At 35.3% G+C, this 12,225-nt stretch overlaps 1 protein-coding gene across 9 annotated transcripts in view; it reads left to right on the top strand.

Annotated features, from left to right (window-relative positions):
* Oatp26f (Organic anion transporting polypeptide 26F) overlaps nt 1-11,199 on the top strand; it is a 107,350-nt gene extending 96,151 nt beyond the window's left edge. For 7 of the 9 annotated variants that reach the window (XM_078182090.1, XM_078182082.1, XM_078182083.1 and 4 more), the window contains 6 exons: nt 772-893; nt 1,832-2,095; nt 3,103-3,304; nt 4,115-4,262; nt 5,086-5,462; nt 6,417-6,999. In XM_078182090.1, coding sequence (XP_078038216.1) covers nt 772-893; nt 1,832-2,095; nt 3,103-3,304; nt 4,115-4,262; nt 5,086-5,462; nt 6,417-6,618 — 1,315 coding nt within the window. In that variant the 3' untranslated portion in view covers nt 6,619-6,999. Of the gene's footprint in view, nt 1-771; nt 894-1,831; nt 2,096-3,102; nt 3,305-4,114; nt 4,263-5,085; nt 5,463-6,416; nt 7,000-10,394 lie in introns of those variants that run through there. The other 2 variants (XM_078182088.1, XM_078182089.1) reach the window with 2 other exon arrangements.
* Nucleotides 11,200-12,225: the final 1,026 nt, after the last annotated feature.

Raw genomic sequence — 12,225 nt, 5'->3', positions numbered from 1 at the left:
GACTGAACCAATAAGCGGAAGTAGGCTGCGTCTGACCATTGGCTCGACCGCGTTGTGCCAGCCGAGCTCGCCTCTCACCTTTTCATTAATAATTCGTAAACAAAGCCACGGATTGCAATTGCACTAAGGAAAAAGTTACTTAAAATGATCTCATACCACAAATAAATACGAAACATACAGCTGCATAAGGAAGAAAATAACTTTTCGGTATCTAGAAGTCAACTTTCCTTAATGCTATAAAATTGTGATACAAAAGCTTTTTTAGCAAATGTATTCTTTCTTCTTGTTTTGAATCTGCAATTTCATATATTCTAAAGAGTTACTGACAGTTAATTTACATTAATAACTGTGTAGTAAATAACGATTTATAATTAAATCTTTAAATTAAAAATTGCTACAATTTAATATAATAATTAAACTTTTAGATCCTTTCGTATAAAAATTAGAAAAAAATTAATAAGGAAACCATAGATTTAAAAGCATACTAAGAATGATTGAGCATATTAAGAATGCTATGTTATTAATTACTTGGATATTCCATAATGCGTAACAAAATCACCATAACTGAATAATCTCAGATGAATAGGTAGGAGGTTCGTACAATAATTGCAGTTGCCGATACAGCAGCTTCGGTATAATGGTGTTCTAAAATAAAAATGTTACAACTGTCATTAGTCTTCCTTATTAAATTGTACTGAAAATTAGTTTTTAAAGGCACAAAAGAAGTTCCATCTAGAACAAACGATTTCACTTTTAAAATCTGGTTTTCAGGATCAGTTTGACGCCAGAAAACAACGTGTGGGTTGGAGCATGGTGGATAGGGTTTCTAGGAACCGCAGTACTCAGTTTCATAATCGCAATACCGATCTTGGCGTTCCCGGCAGCGTTACCTGGTATCTTGAACAATTATATTAAAACTTTTTGCGCTAATAATTCGTTATACGATGTTGATGATAAATCTCTCCGAAACAATTAGCAGTTCGCTGATATGGACAAATCCTTTCTATGTGAACTTGAAACATATTGTATACAGGGTGTTCCAAAATTGTGTTACTTCCAAGAAATAAAGGGCTGGTCATTAACGAAAAGCACTGACCAATGAGAGACGAGTTCGGCTGATACAAAAAGGCTGATCCAACGAGCGGTCGAAACCAAGATTTGTCTTATACCACCCAAGCTCGTCTCTCATTGGTCAGTGCTTTTTGTTAATAACTCGTAAACAAAACTGCAAATTGTATTTTCGATAATGAAAAAGTCACTTCAAATGATCTCAGAAACTTCCCATTTCCAGAAATAACATCATTTTGGTACACTGTATATAAAGTATCATTTAATTCCTGAAATTAATGCTATTTCTTTGTTTTTTTTTTTATTTTATTGAGCCATTCGAATTTTTTCCGCTACTTCATTTCTGATACTATGTAAATTCTATACCCTATAGCTTAATTATCAGATTAAAGAAATTATTAATATTTCATTTCAACTTCGATAGCAAATAAGATTAATATGTACGTAATAAACTATGTATATAATTTAGGCTGAAGTTTCTAAAGAAATCAGAATCATGACTTAAAATAATGGAAATAAAAAAACGAAGACAAATATTAATAAACAAAGATCACCACATTGTAATATAATTTCTTGTTTCTCAAATAGGATCAATTTTTTCGAGTTTTCAATATTACGGACATCGATGTTTTCTTGTTGAAAGATCATTTCGTTGAATTGTGAGACGTGCTTAACACGTTGCTTTAGTACAGGAGGGTAAACCATGTTTTGTTTCTTTTTTGATATGATTAAACAAGATAAAGTATACATTGAATCTGGACAGGTTCGGAAGAATTAGCCAAGGAAAGAGTCTCGGAGGCCCACGAGAAACCGAAGCAATCGGCTTCGAGCGAGACAATCGAGGCGTTTTCGAAAATCCGCGAGCTGCCTCGTGCTTTGACAGAGCTGCTGGGCAACCCGGGATTTTTCATGTTGAATTTGGCAGGTGCCAGTGAAGGATTGCTCATTGCCGGTTTCGCAGCATTTCTCCCAAAGCTGATCGAAAATCAATTCAACGTCAGCGCTAGCTCGGCCGCGCTACTAATGGGTGAATAATATCGAAACTTTCTGTTATAATCAATCAAACGGGCTCGTCTGTACCGGTTGCCGTAATCGCCGTCATTTTTTGTTGGAGAACCCGAAGCGCTTAAAAAAAACAGCATCGACCAAATGATATGTTATGTCCTCTCGTGATATCGTGGCCCGGTAATTCATGGAACATTTTGGAGAACTGTTCAAAATGATTCGTAATTTTTCATTACAAAGCTTCTCTATAGTTCTTCCATGCTCTTTAATTTTAAAATAAAGTGTAATCGATTTTCCTTTCCAAACTGTAATTCTTTCTACAATACTGATTAAAAATATTTTAATATTGTATAATAGTAATAAAAAAATATTATAACATTGCAGACCCAATACTGATTTGAAAATTTTATAATATTATACAGTACTTATCATAAGGGGATCAGTTTTTGTGAAGGTAAATAGAGTTAAAAGCACAGAAATGTTTCCATAAACTATATTTTTCTTTTTGAAATATTTCAATCTTTATAATACCAACGAAAGGAACTTTATATTTTTCTGTCACCCACAAATTCAAACTTTTATGCAGAGCTAAATTGTCTCTATCCTTATGCTGTAATTACTGTTAGTAAATAAATTGCAGACTAAAAATATTTTTATAATGCTTGTATTTACCGAAATTTTAAAATAAATATTATTTTTTATTTCGACGTAAGACAATCTTAACAATGTCAATTACAGAATTTCTACAATTTTTTGTATCCTTTTTTAGTAGGAAATTTTATCGCGACAGTGAGATAGATTGTTTACTTCATTATATTTGGTGAATTCATATATTCGCAGTTAACTTGTTAGCAAATATTAAAGTGTCACTTCGTTTTTTCTTATTGAGAAGCAAATTTATCCGGTGAGTGATTCAAAGCTTTTCAATCTCGGCAGATCATATTGATTTTGTTATTGAATTCAGCGGGATTTCAAAACTAGTGCAAATTTTGCGTAACACAGTCAATGATGAAACTTTTTTGTTTCTAGGTTTGGTTACAGTTCCCGCAGGCGGCGGCGGTACTTTCCTCGGCGGTTATCTCATAAAACGGTTTAATTTGCCCTGCTCGGGCATTTTAAAGTTCTGCCTTTTGGCTACTGCATCCTGCATTGCCTTTACTCTGTGCTTCGTGCTGAATTGTCCGAATCTGAACTTCGCCGGAGTCACAGTCCCTTATTCCGGACAGACCAAGTACGTTATGCTTATGTACACCGTCTATTCATAAGAATGTTTTCAATGAATCCTGTTTAAAATGTTTTGTTCAAAAGACAAATTTGTATTTTTGGCAGAACTTGCAACGTATAAAAATACGATTTTTTCTTTAATGGACACAGATAATTTGTTCATCGATGTCAGAAAAGTTCTCAATTAGTGGATAATGGTACAGTAATATTAGATGAATATTACAGTTGAATTGAGTACGTTACTTATTCGCAATATTTACCTATTTTTTAACTAATGTTCTAAATTACTTTTTTCTTTTTCTTTTTGAAAGCACTTTCAAAATTTTTAAAAACGAAAGATAATTATTCACAAGTAATAGATAACAGACGAAAGCACAAACTACTTATGTTCTCCTTGTGGTCTGTGCATAATAAAATTCCCTTGGAATAATTATTAATACATTCTAGAGTTAAGCAAATGTTTGAATTGAAGTTACATTTTGTTAACACTGGTTCTTGTTACATAAATAATTATTAATAATAAATAATATTACTTAAATAAACATTATAGTATATCGTATTTGATATGAATGCATAACACTTTTGAATTTATTTGCAGTGTTACTTTTTAATTATTGATTGCCTCTTTTAACTTACAAATAAGAAGTTTTCACCTTTAAAAATACTATATGATTAATTTTTACGTTCCTGTTCAACAGAAATAAAAAACATTTACGGTCTATTGATAATTAATTAATCACTTTAAATTAGTTGGTAATACTAGCAAAGGAATATTGGGGTTTGGAAAATAGAACATGTATAATTGATAAATTTTCAGGAAAACTTTCTCATTGGATGACACTTGCAACAGTGGTTGCGGATGCTCGAAATCAGAATTTAATCCAATATGCGGCGTCGATGGAATTACATACTATTCGCCCTGTCATGCTGGATGTTACGAAGAAACGCAGTTAAACAACTTTAAAGTAAATGCTAAAAGCATAATTGCTTCTTGAAATGATTTCCTTATCTACAGTAAAGTAATTATTACCAGTAATTCCTTGAACACTGATTAGGTACGAATTAAATATTCGATATTTTCTAGTATATTTTTTAATATTAATTTATTAAATTCATATCGTTTAGTAATGTTACAATAAACTTTTCACACTGTACAAATTTTACTTGAAGGAAAAGAATTTTCTCCTAGATATCAAACGAAATAATCAAATAAAGTGCCAAAAAGACACACAAGAATAATAGAATAGTCACAGTAGTAAATTAAATTCTTACTAATTATTGTAATTAATAGTGTTGCATATGGAACTGGAAACATGTTTGCATAGTTCTATAGTATATTTCTAAAGAACAAACGATTTATAAAATTGGTCTTAATTTTCTAGGGTTCAATTATGTAGGGATTTTCGACAACAAAGGGTCAACCACAGTTATTTTAACAGAATATTTAATAACAGAAAAGGGGAAAAACAAGATAATAAAATAAAATAGTCTTTACACACAAGTCTCTCCCAAATATCTCACGGTTCGTCTTTGCACTCTCAACGCTCTCACTCAACTGGGAAAATTTGTCTACTCTCACGCACTCTTGCTTTCTTAAAACTCACTCATACACGACTACATTCAATCATCGATTCGTATGCACGTGCATCTCATTTCGAGGGACAGTCACACGGTCCAAACACTCTTTATTCACACCTCACTCGATCCAAGTATCGCATAACCCAAACGCTCTTATCTCATACCCCACAATTAGTTGCTGTAATTAATTGCTCCGTTCCCATTTGACAGGTATATTTAGATTGCAGCTGCATACGCGCGCCACCGATGAACATGACGTCCAATACAGACATCATCGCCTATCAGGCGATCAACACCACCTGCAATACAACCTGCTCATACTTATGGCCATTCATTATACTAGCTTTTTGTAACATGTTCATTACATTCCTCTGCACAATGCCAGCGCTGTCGGCAACTCTCCGCGTTGTTCGAGACGATCAAAGATCGTTCGCTTTGGGCATACAATGGATCAAAGTGAGAATTTTGGGCACTATACCAGCACCGATGGTGTTCGGTGCTCTTATAGATGATACCTGTATTCTGTGGAACGAGACTTGCGACGGTAGAGGAGCGTGCCTCGTTTATGACAATTTATATATGAGCAGGTAATTTATGATAACTAATAAGTACGTCAGATGATTACTTAATTCGCATTTTCAGGGTTCAAAAATTGTTTGTTTCGATGCAATAACGTTTAAAATTACTTAATCCATACTCGCGGTAAACTAGAAAAGTAGTAGCTTCATTCTGACAGCAAAAAACATCGACACGTTGGGTTTTCATTTTTTTTGACAACGTTTCAGGCGAGCAAAAAATCTGAGAAAAATTGAGTACACGAGCCGTGATAATACCTTGTCAGGGAATTAATGAAATAGTTTTGCAGATATTAATTCTTGGAGAAACCTTCAACTTTCCGATTTTTTTGGGGTTTTTCATTTTTGATAGTCACAGCTTGCAACTGAAAAATCTGAAAAAATTCTATAACATCCGGCTTGATGTCCAAAATAAGCCATATTTTTTTTTTAAATTTTAGAAAGCCGCTAAAGGTGGGAAAATGCCGGAAAACCGCGAAATCTAATTTACCCTGTAACTACCCTCACGGACAAGTTGCAGGGTTCAAATTTTGCACAGATGAGTTTTTATTGGTCAGCTATCGAACGGTGTATGACTCATTGAAAAACCTCTAAGTGCAGTTTTTACCATCTTAATCGGCTATGCCCTTTCTCCACATTTGTTATAAATGCATAAAATTCAAAGTATATTTATTATTACTGGTTTCACGCAATAATTGACGAATGAGAAGTGATTTCATTTTTCAAAAATGTATAAAATTGAAATCGTTAAAAATTAAAAGATTTTTAATTTAAAAACCTTAGTAAAAATTCTTTTGAACTTAGATATTATTACTTCATTACCTTTGGGATTAATTGTCGACTTTTTGTCAAATAAATCTGTTTATATAATTGTGTAAAAAAGTTACTACTAGTAAAGGCGAAGTATAATTTGTTATCAATATAGTTACCAACTGTGACTTACTACATTCATGTTTGATGTTCTAGGTACATGCTGGCGTTAGCTTTCCTTGGTAAAGCAGCTTCCCTCCTTTTCTTCTTCCTAGCCTGGTGGACTTACATCCCTCCAGGTGGCAGAAGGACTGGCCAGAATTCTCGAGAGGAGCCCTCCACCACATTAATGTTAAATGACACATCTCACGAAACACCAATAACACCGGCGACGATAAATCCTATACTCGAACCTTAAACAATAATTTTGCGGTTATTTGTGTTCATAGAAAGTCAATGAAAGACTACTAATGAAGTAAAATAGTATCATTACGTAACAATTTAATACTTTTTAATAGCAGAGAAATATTTGCATGAACTCTTGTTATGCATAAATCTGTTAATACATACAGATTTTATTTCATTTACAACTTACATTTTTTGGGAACATTGTACAAAATTTATTCTAAGAACAACCTACCGGAGATTATTTACATAATTAAAGATTGTATAATTTTTTTTCGATACCAGTAATAATTTTAATCGTAAAACCGCAAATTACTAAATGAGTACCAATTGAATGAAAACATTTTTAATTGAATAGTTATGCTACATAATTTATCGTAGAGGGTTATATATATATATATATATATATATATATATATATATATATATATAGTATATCTAATAAGTGTTTCTATATTTATATGGATTAGATAAGACGTCGTACGATATAAAGAAAATAGTCGATTATTTATTGAGTAACTTCTTTTCTGTAGATCTTATCTTCTAATCCATTAATTCCGAGGGCTGTCTAAAATGGTGGAGTTTCTTATACGCATAAAAGCGCGTCAATTTTTCTGTTATTCTATTGTCGATTTTTAAATCTAAACTGTTGCATCGTGTTTTTAATTTCAATAAGTTAATTTCTGAAGAGTATGAAAATTTACTAGAATGTATTGCAAACTTATCCTGTTTTACACAATAGCAGCAATAATTTATATACCGTCTACAATAACCTTTCTCAACCCGATTTTTGTTCATATTTTTTCCCGCTTTCATCTTTCTTCCCCTAAAACTAACATCAAATGTCCCTACTGTCACCTACTTCTTCTTTGAATAACAATTGTTATGAAAATATACTGAACTATGAATGAGATATGTAACCAAGCATACGTGCGGTATTTATAAAAGCTGTCTACTGAGTGCAGACGTAGTATAAGAAATTCCGCCTAGAAATTGGGTTACCTTTAAACAATTACCTCTGTGCAATTCGTAATGAATACGCTACTTCGCATAAGAGACCTACACTGCCAGAATTACTGTAAGGATCAGAAAAATGTGTTTCTTCTGTTAACGTTGCGTAGGGGTGTACTTATCAGGAGTCACATTCAAAATTATCCAGTACGTAGTAAAATATTATATTATTTCATTTATTATATTCGGATCGCGTGAAAAGATTTTACTTTCCTGGCTGAGATATAGTTTGTTACGAGCTGAGGGCCACTGCACACGTGGCCGGAGGTAAATGAGTTTGTGCGGATATTTTGAAAGGAATGCGTGGACTGGCCGATACCTCTTTCATCACCGGGTCGCCACCTGGAGGATAGGTTTGGTTCACGGACTGGCCGTTGCCTCTTTCATCAACGGGTCGCCGCCTAGGAGGAAATTACGTGGACTGGCCGGTGCCTCTTTCATCACCGGGTCGCCACCCAGATAGGGAGTTGGTTTCGTGGACTGGCCGATGTCTCTTTCAACATCGGGTCGCTACCTGATTGGGAAGTGGGGTTTTGGATTGACTCTAATTTTGCCTCGTAACTTTAAAAGAAATATTAGTAGATACACTTCGAGCGGTAAAGGTGTATCTTTGTGAGATCGTTACCAACAACTTACTCGAACTGGGAGATGGAATGAAATAAACTTGTACACTGAATTGCAAGTAAACTAATATAATCTAACAACTTCAGTCTATTACAAGTGCGTAAGTGTAGTGTATGAATCGCGATGGTCCTAAGACACGCTCCCTGGTTTACGCACCAAGTCGACGGGGACTAATTACTTTCGTATACGTACTAGGTAATTTTAAATGCGTGAAAGAGAACTGAACTCGATCTTGCAAACGTCTCATCGTCGTGGTTAGACTTGAAACTGTCCGCTGAGAAGAAAAATCTCAGCCCTTTTATAAGCAGTTGAACTGGAAAATTCGGTAGTGGGGACTGGGCCTACGTGACCCAGATCACGCCGCGTATGGTTCTAAGAATCGGGGATGTGTGACCCTTATTGAGCTCGCGCCCCATATGGTAGATTAGATGTACCATTTTTAAATGAAAGGGCCGCGTTCACCGCCGACGTTATCTCGCGTATGCCTTCAAGAAGGAAAGAAAAATGTTGTGAGAAAATCTCCGTACGTAACAAGTTATTAACAATATTGGATGCTCAAATTACAGCTAAGAATACAAGTAGAATAGCCATAGCTATCGATCGATTAAAAGACATCAAACTATTTGTGTAAATTTTTACAAAATTATTCAAATATGTCAATTTTAAATTCAAATAAACCGAAAAAAAACAGTTTTATACGTATTCGATTATAGTCACCAGACATTTTTCAAGCCGTACATTACAGTAGCTTCATTTTTACCATAATTTGTAAATGTTCGTTTACACAGTGCTACAGATCAGCGAACGTGTATCTATCAAGTAACAGGCGTGACGTGTAAGTGCACTTGTAGTCCTTTCGATGTTCATAGCATACCGCTTTCGAATTCAAGACAGAATCATTAGATTTTGAATCCCGCGTTGATATAAACGAAGCAGAGCTTAAAATCCGCTTGACGTATTGATGTTCGTACCACTATGAAACATACCGATATCTGCGGCTAAGTAACGGATAATAACAATTGTAATTAAGCGACAATGCTGTGCGCGTCGTCGTCCAAATTAACAGCGTTCTTTCGTAGTTTGCGGAGTCGTCAAGTAAAAGCAGTCCAATTGACCGGATGTACCGCAGATAGATAGTAATAATCAGTGTTTAAGGTATACACGACTATTACCCGAGCATTTTGATATTCGTCGTGATTCATTAACCGAGGTAGCTGTTATCAATTGATTGTTACAACAAAGAGATGCCACTGGGTCGTTTCCTTTTTAACGAATATTATGTAACACTTGTATGTATGTCGTTAGCGATACACAACATAGAAACAGCGTATTCAGGAATGATCATTAGGATGTGATTCTTATTGTTCGACTATCTATTTTTCTAGTCTTACACCAGTAAATTGTGCCATTTAGTAAAAAAATTATGTTTGGAAAATTTGCAGTCAATAGAGCAATAGAGATGTGAATGTAGGTGTTTTGCTTCATGACAGTGAAATGACCTAGAAAGGGCATAGCCGATTAAGATCGTCAGAACTGCCCTTAGAGGTTTTTCAATGAGTCATATAGCGTTCGATATCTGACCAATAAAAACTAATCTGTTTAAAATTTGAACCCTGTAACTTGTCCGTGGGGGTAGTTACAGGGTAAATTAGATTTCGCGGTTTTCCGGCATTTTTCCACCTTTAGCGGCTTTCTAAAATTTTGAAAAAAATATGGCTTATTTTGGACATCAAGCCGGATGTTATAGAACTTTTTCAGACTTTTCAGTTACAAGCTGTGATTATCAAAAATGAAAAACCCCCAAAAAATCGGAAAATTGAAGATTTCTCGAGAAGTAACATATTAGCTATTTTTATATTAATTCCCTGATAAGCTATTATCACGGCTCGTGTACTCAATTTTTCTCAGATTTTTTGCTCGCCTGCAACATTGTCAAAAAAAAAATGGAAACCCAATGTGTCGATGTTTTTTGCTGTCAGAAAGAAGCTACTACTTGTCTAGTTTACGGCAAGTGTGGATTAAGTAATTTTAAACGTTATTGCATCAAAACAAACAATTTTTTAACCCTGAAAATGCGAATGAAGCGAGCAAAAAAATTGTAACGTGTGTGATATATACCGAAATGTTTCCCATCATTACAACTCAATCGGTTAGCGGAATGGTTAGAGCGTCACTCGTCTACCGACCACCGAGCGGTTAACATCGGCCGCCGAGCACGCTGCCGAACAAACCTCGCAGTCAAGGATTAAGCGACAAGCAGAAGTTCAAGTGCATCAATAGTTTTCAACCACTCAGTGACAAAAACGGTGACAAAAACAACTGAACAATCCATCAGTATAAACAATTACCACAACGTATCAATACAACACATACAGAAGAGGGTCATGCTGTTTAGAAAAATAATCACCCAAAATAAGAGGTGATGAACACGAACACTCAACAAAACAAAAGCTTAAACAATACAACCGTCCCTAATGATCTTATTAGGGACATAATAGTTCTGGAAAAATCTGGTTCACTTAACCAGAAAAATGTAGAAAAAATATCGCAAAACTTACTTAAACCGGGAAAAAGGAAAAATACAACATCGCCCATCACGATGTCGAAAACACGAAAAAACAACGCCGCCAACCAAACTAAAAGTCGAACTTCATCTATGGAATCAGTGGAATCGAGCTCCAGGGACACTGAACAGTCGTGCAACGTGTTTGAATTAATAAAACAACTACAAACAAGTTATGCGGAATTGAGTAAAAAAATTGACAAATTCACAGAGGAGAACAAGGCACAATCCCAAATAATCAGCCAGCTTAACAAACAAAAAGACATCTACCAAGCCAGCCAATAGGAAGGGACAGCAGGAACGGCGGAGCGAAGCAGGACAGGGCCCGCCATCGCGAAGCGTCTTACAGCCTAGGCGCCCCTGCAATTAAAGAACGGACCTACTAGCATACCTGCCGCCTAGAAATAGCAATCAGCCCAAACAGCACAAAGCATTATCACACCTAACTCGGCTTAACCAAGCCGGAGACAACAGGCCAACATTCGTCGAGCAATTATCACCCCAAAACAAAGGCACGGTAAGGAAAACTAAGCCTCCCCCAATAATAGTCTCCAACCAAACGGCCCAAGAAACTGTAAACATAATTTTAACCCATCTTCCCTCAAAACTGTCCGGAAAATTCCACACAAAATCCAACAATAAGGACAGTCACACTCTTTATTTAGAAAACCCGACCGATTACCAAGCCATATTAGAACTTTTTAAAGAAGCAGACATTAAATACTATACATACACCTCTAAATATGAAAAACAAAATATAGTCCTCCTAAAGAATCTGGTAGGCAGCTTTGATGAAAATATCATTCTCAACGCGTCGGCTACTAACCCAATAGAAAACGACGAACAATTAAAATGCGTGCTATGCGGCAATAGCGGACATCCAGCCTCTTATAGAGGATGCCCCACCCATATCTCTAAACAAGAAGAAACCAAACAAATCATTAAAAACTTAAAAATAACAAATGAGAAAAAAATAAACAATATAATAAAAATAGTAGACCCCAAAATAAGTTACAGTCAGATAACATCCCAATCCAGAACCCTGGTTCCAACCACTCCCGTCCAACACCCACTCAATGAGCTTCAGTCCCACAGACCACCCCGTTCCCCTACCGAACTCACCTATTCACCCCCAGAAACCCTAAACTCTCAGTCAATAATAAATAATATCAACCTCCAAGTCAACCACCTAGCGAAAATCACGGAGAACAACTCCCAAAAAATAAACCAGTTATTCATAATAATACAAAACCTTATACCTCATCTCCAGAAAGCCCAAAAATGCCCCTACAACCCCGCAAAAAATATCAATAATCTCCCTAAACGTAAATTCACTAATATCTATGCAAAAATGCGACAGCCTCCAACAATTAATAAAAAAACTACACCCGAATTCATCCTGTTAGGCGAAACCAAACTCAA

The sequence above is a fragment of the Augochlora pura genome, chromosome 6 (assembly GCF_028453695.1).
Source record: "Augochlora pura isolate Apur16 chromosome 6, APUR_v2.2.1, whole genome shotgun sequence".
Lineage (NCBI taxonomy): Eukaryota > Metazoa > Arthropoda > Insecta > Hymenoptera > Halictidae > Augochlora > Augochlora pura.
This window is presented reverse-complemented; position numbering and strand designations above follow the sequence as displayed.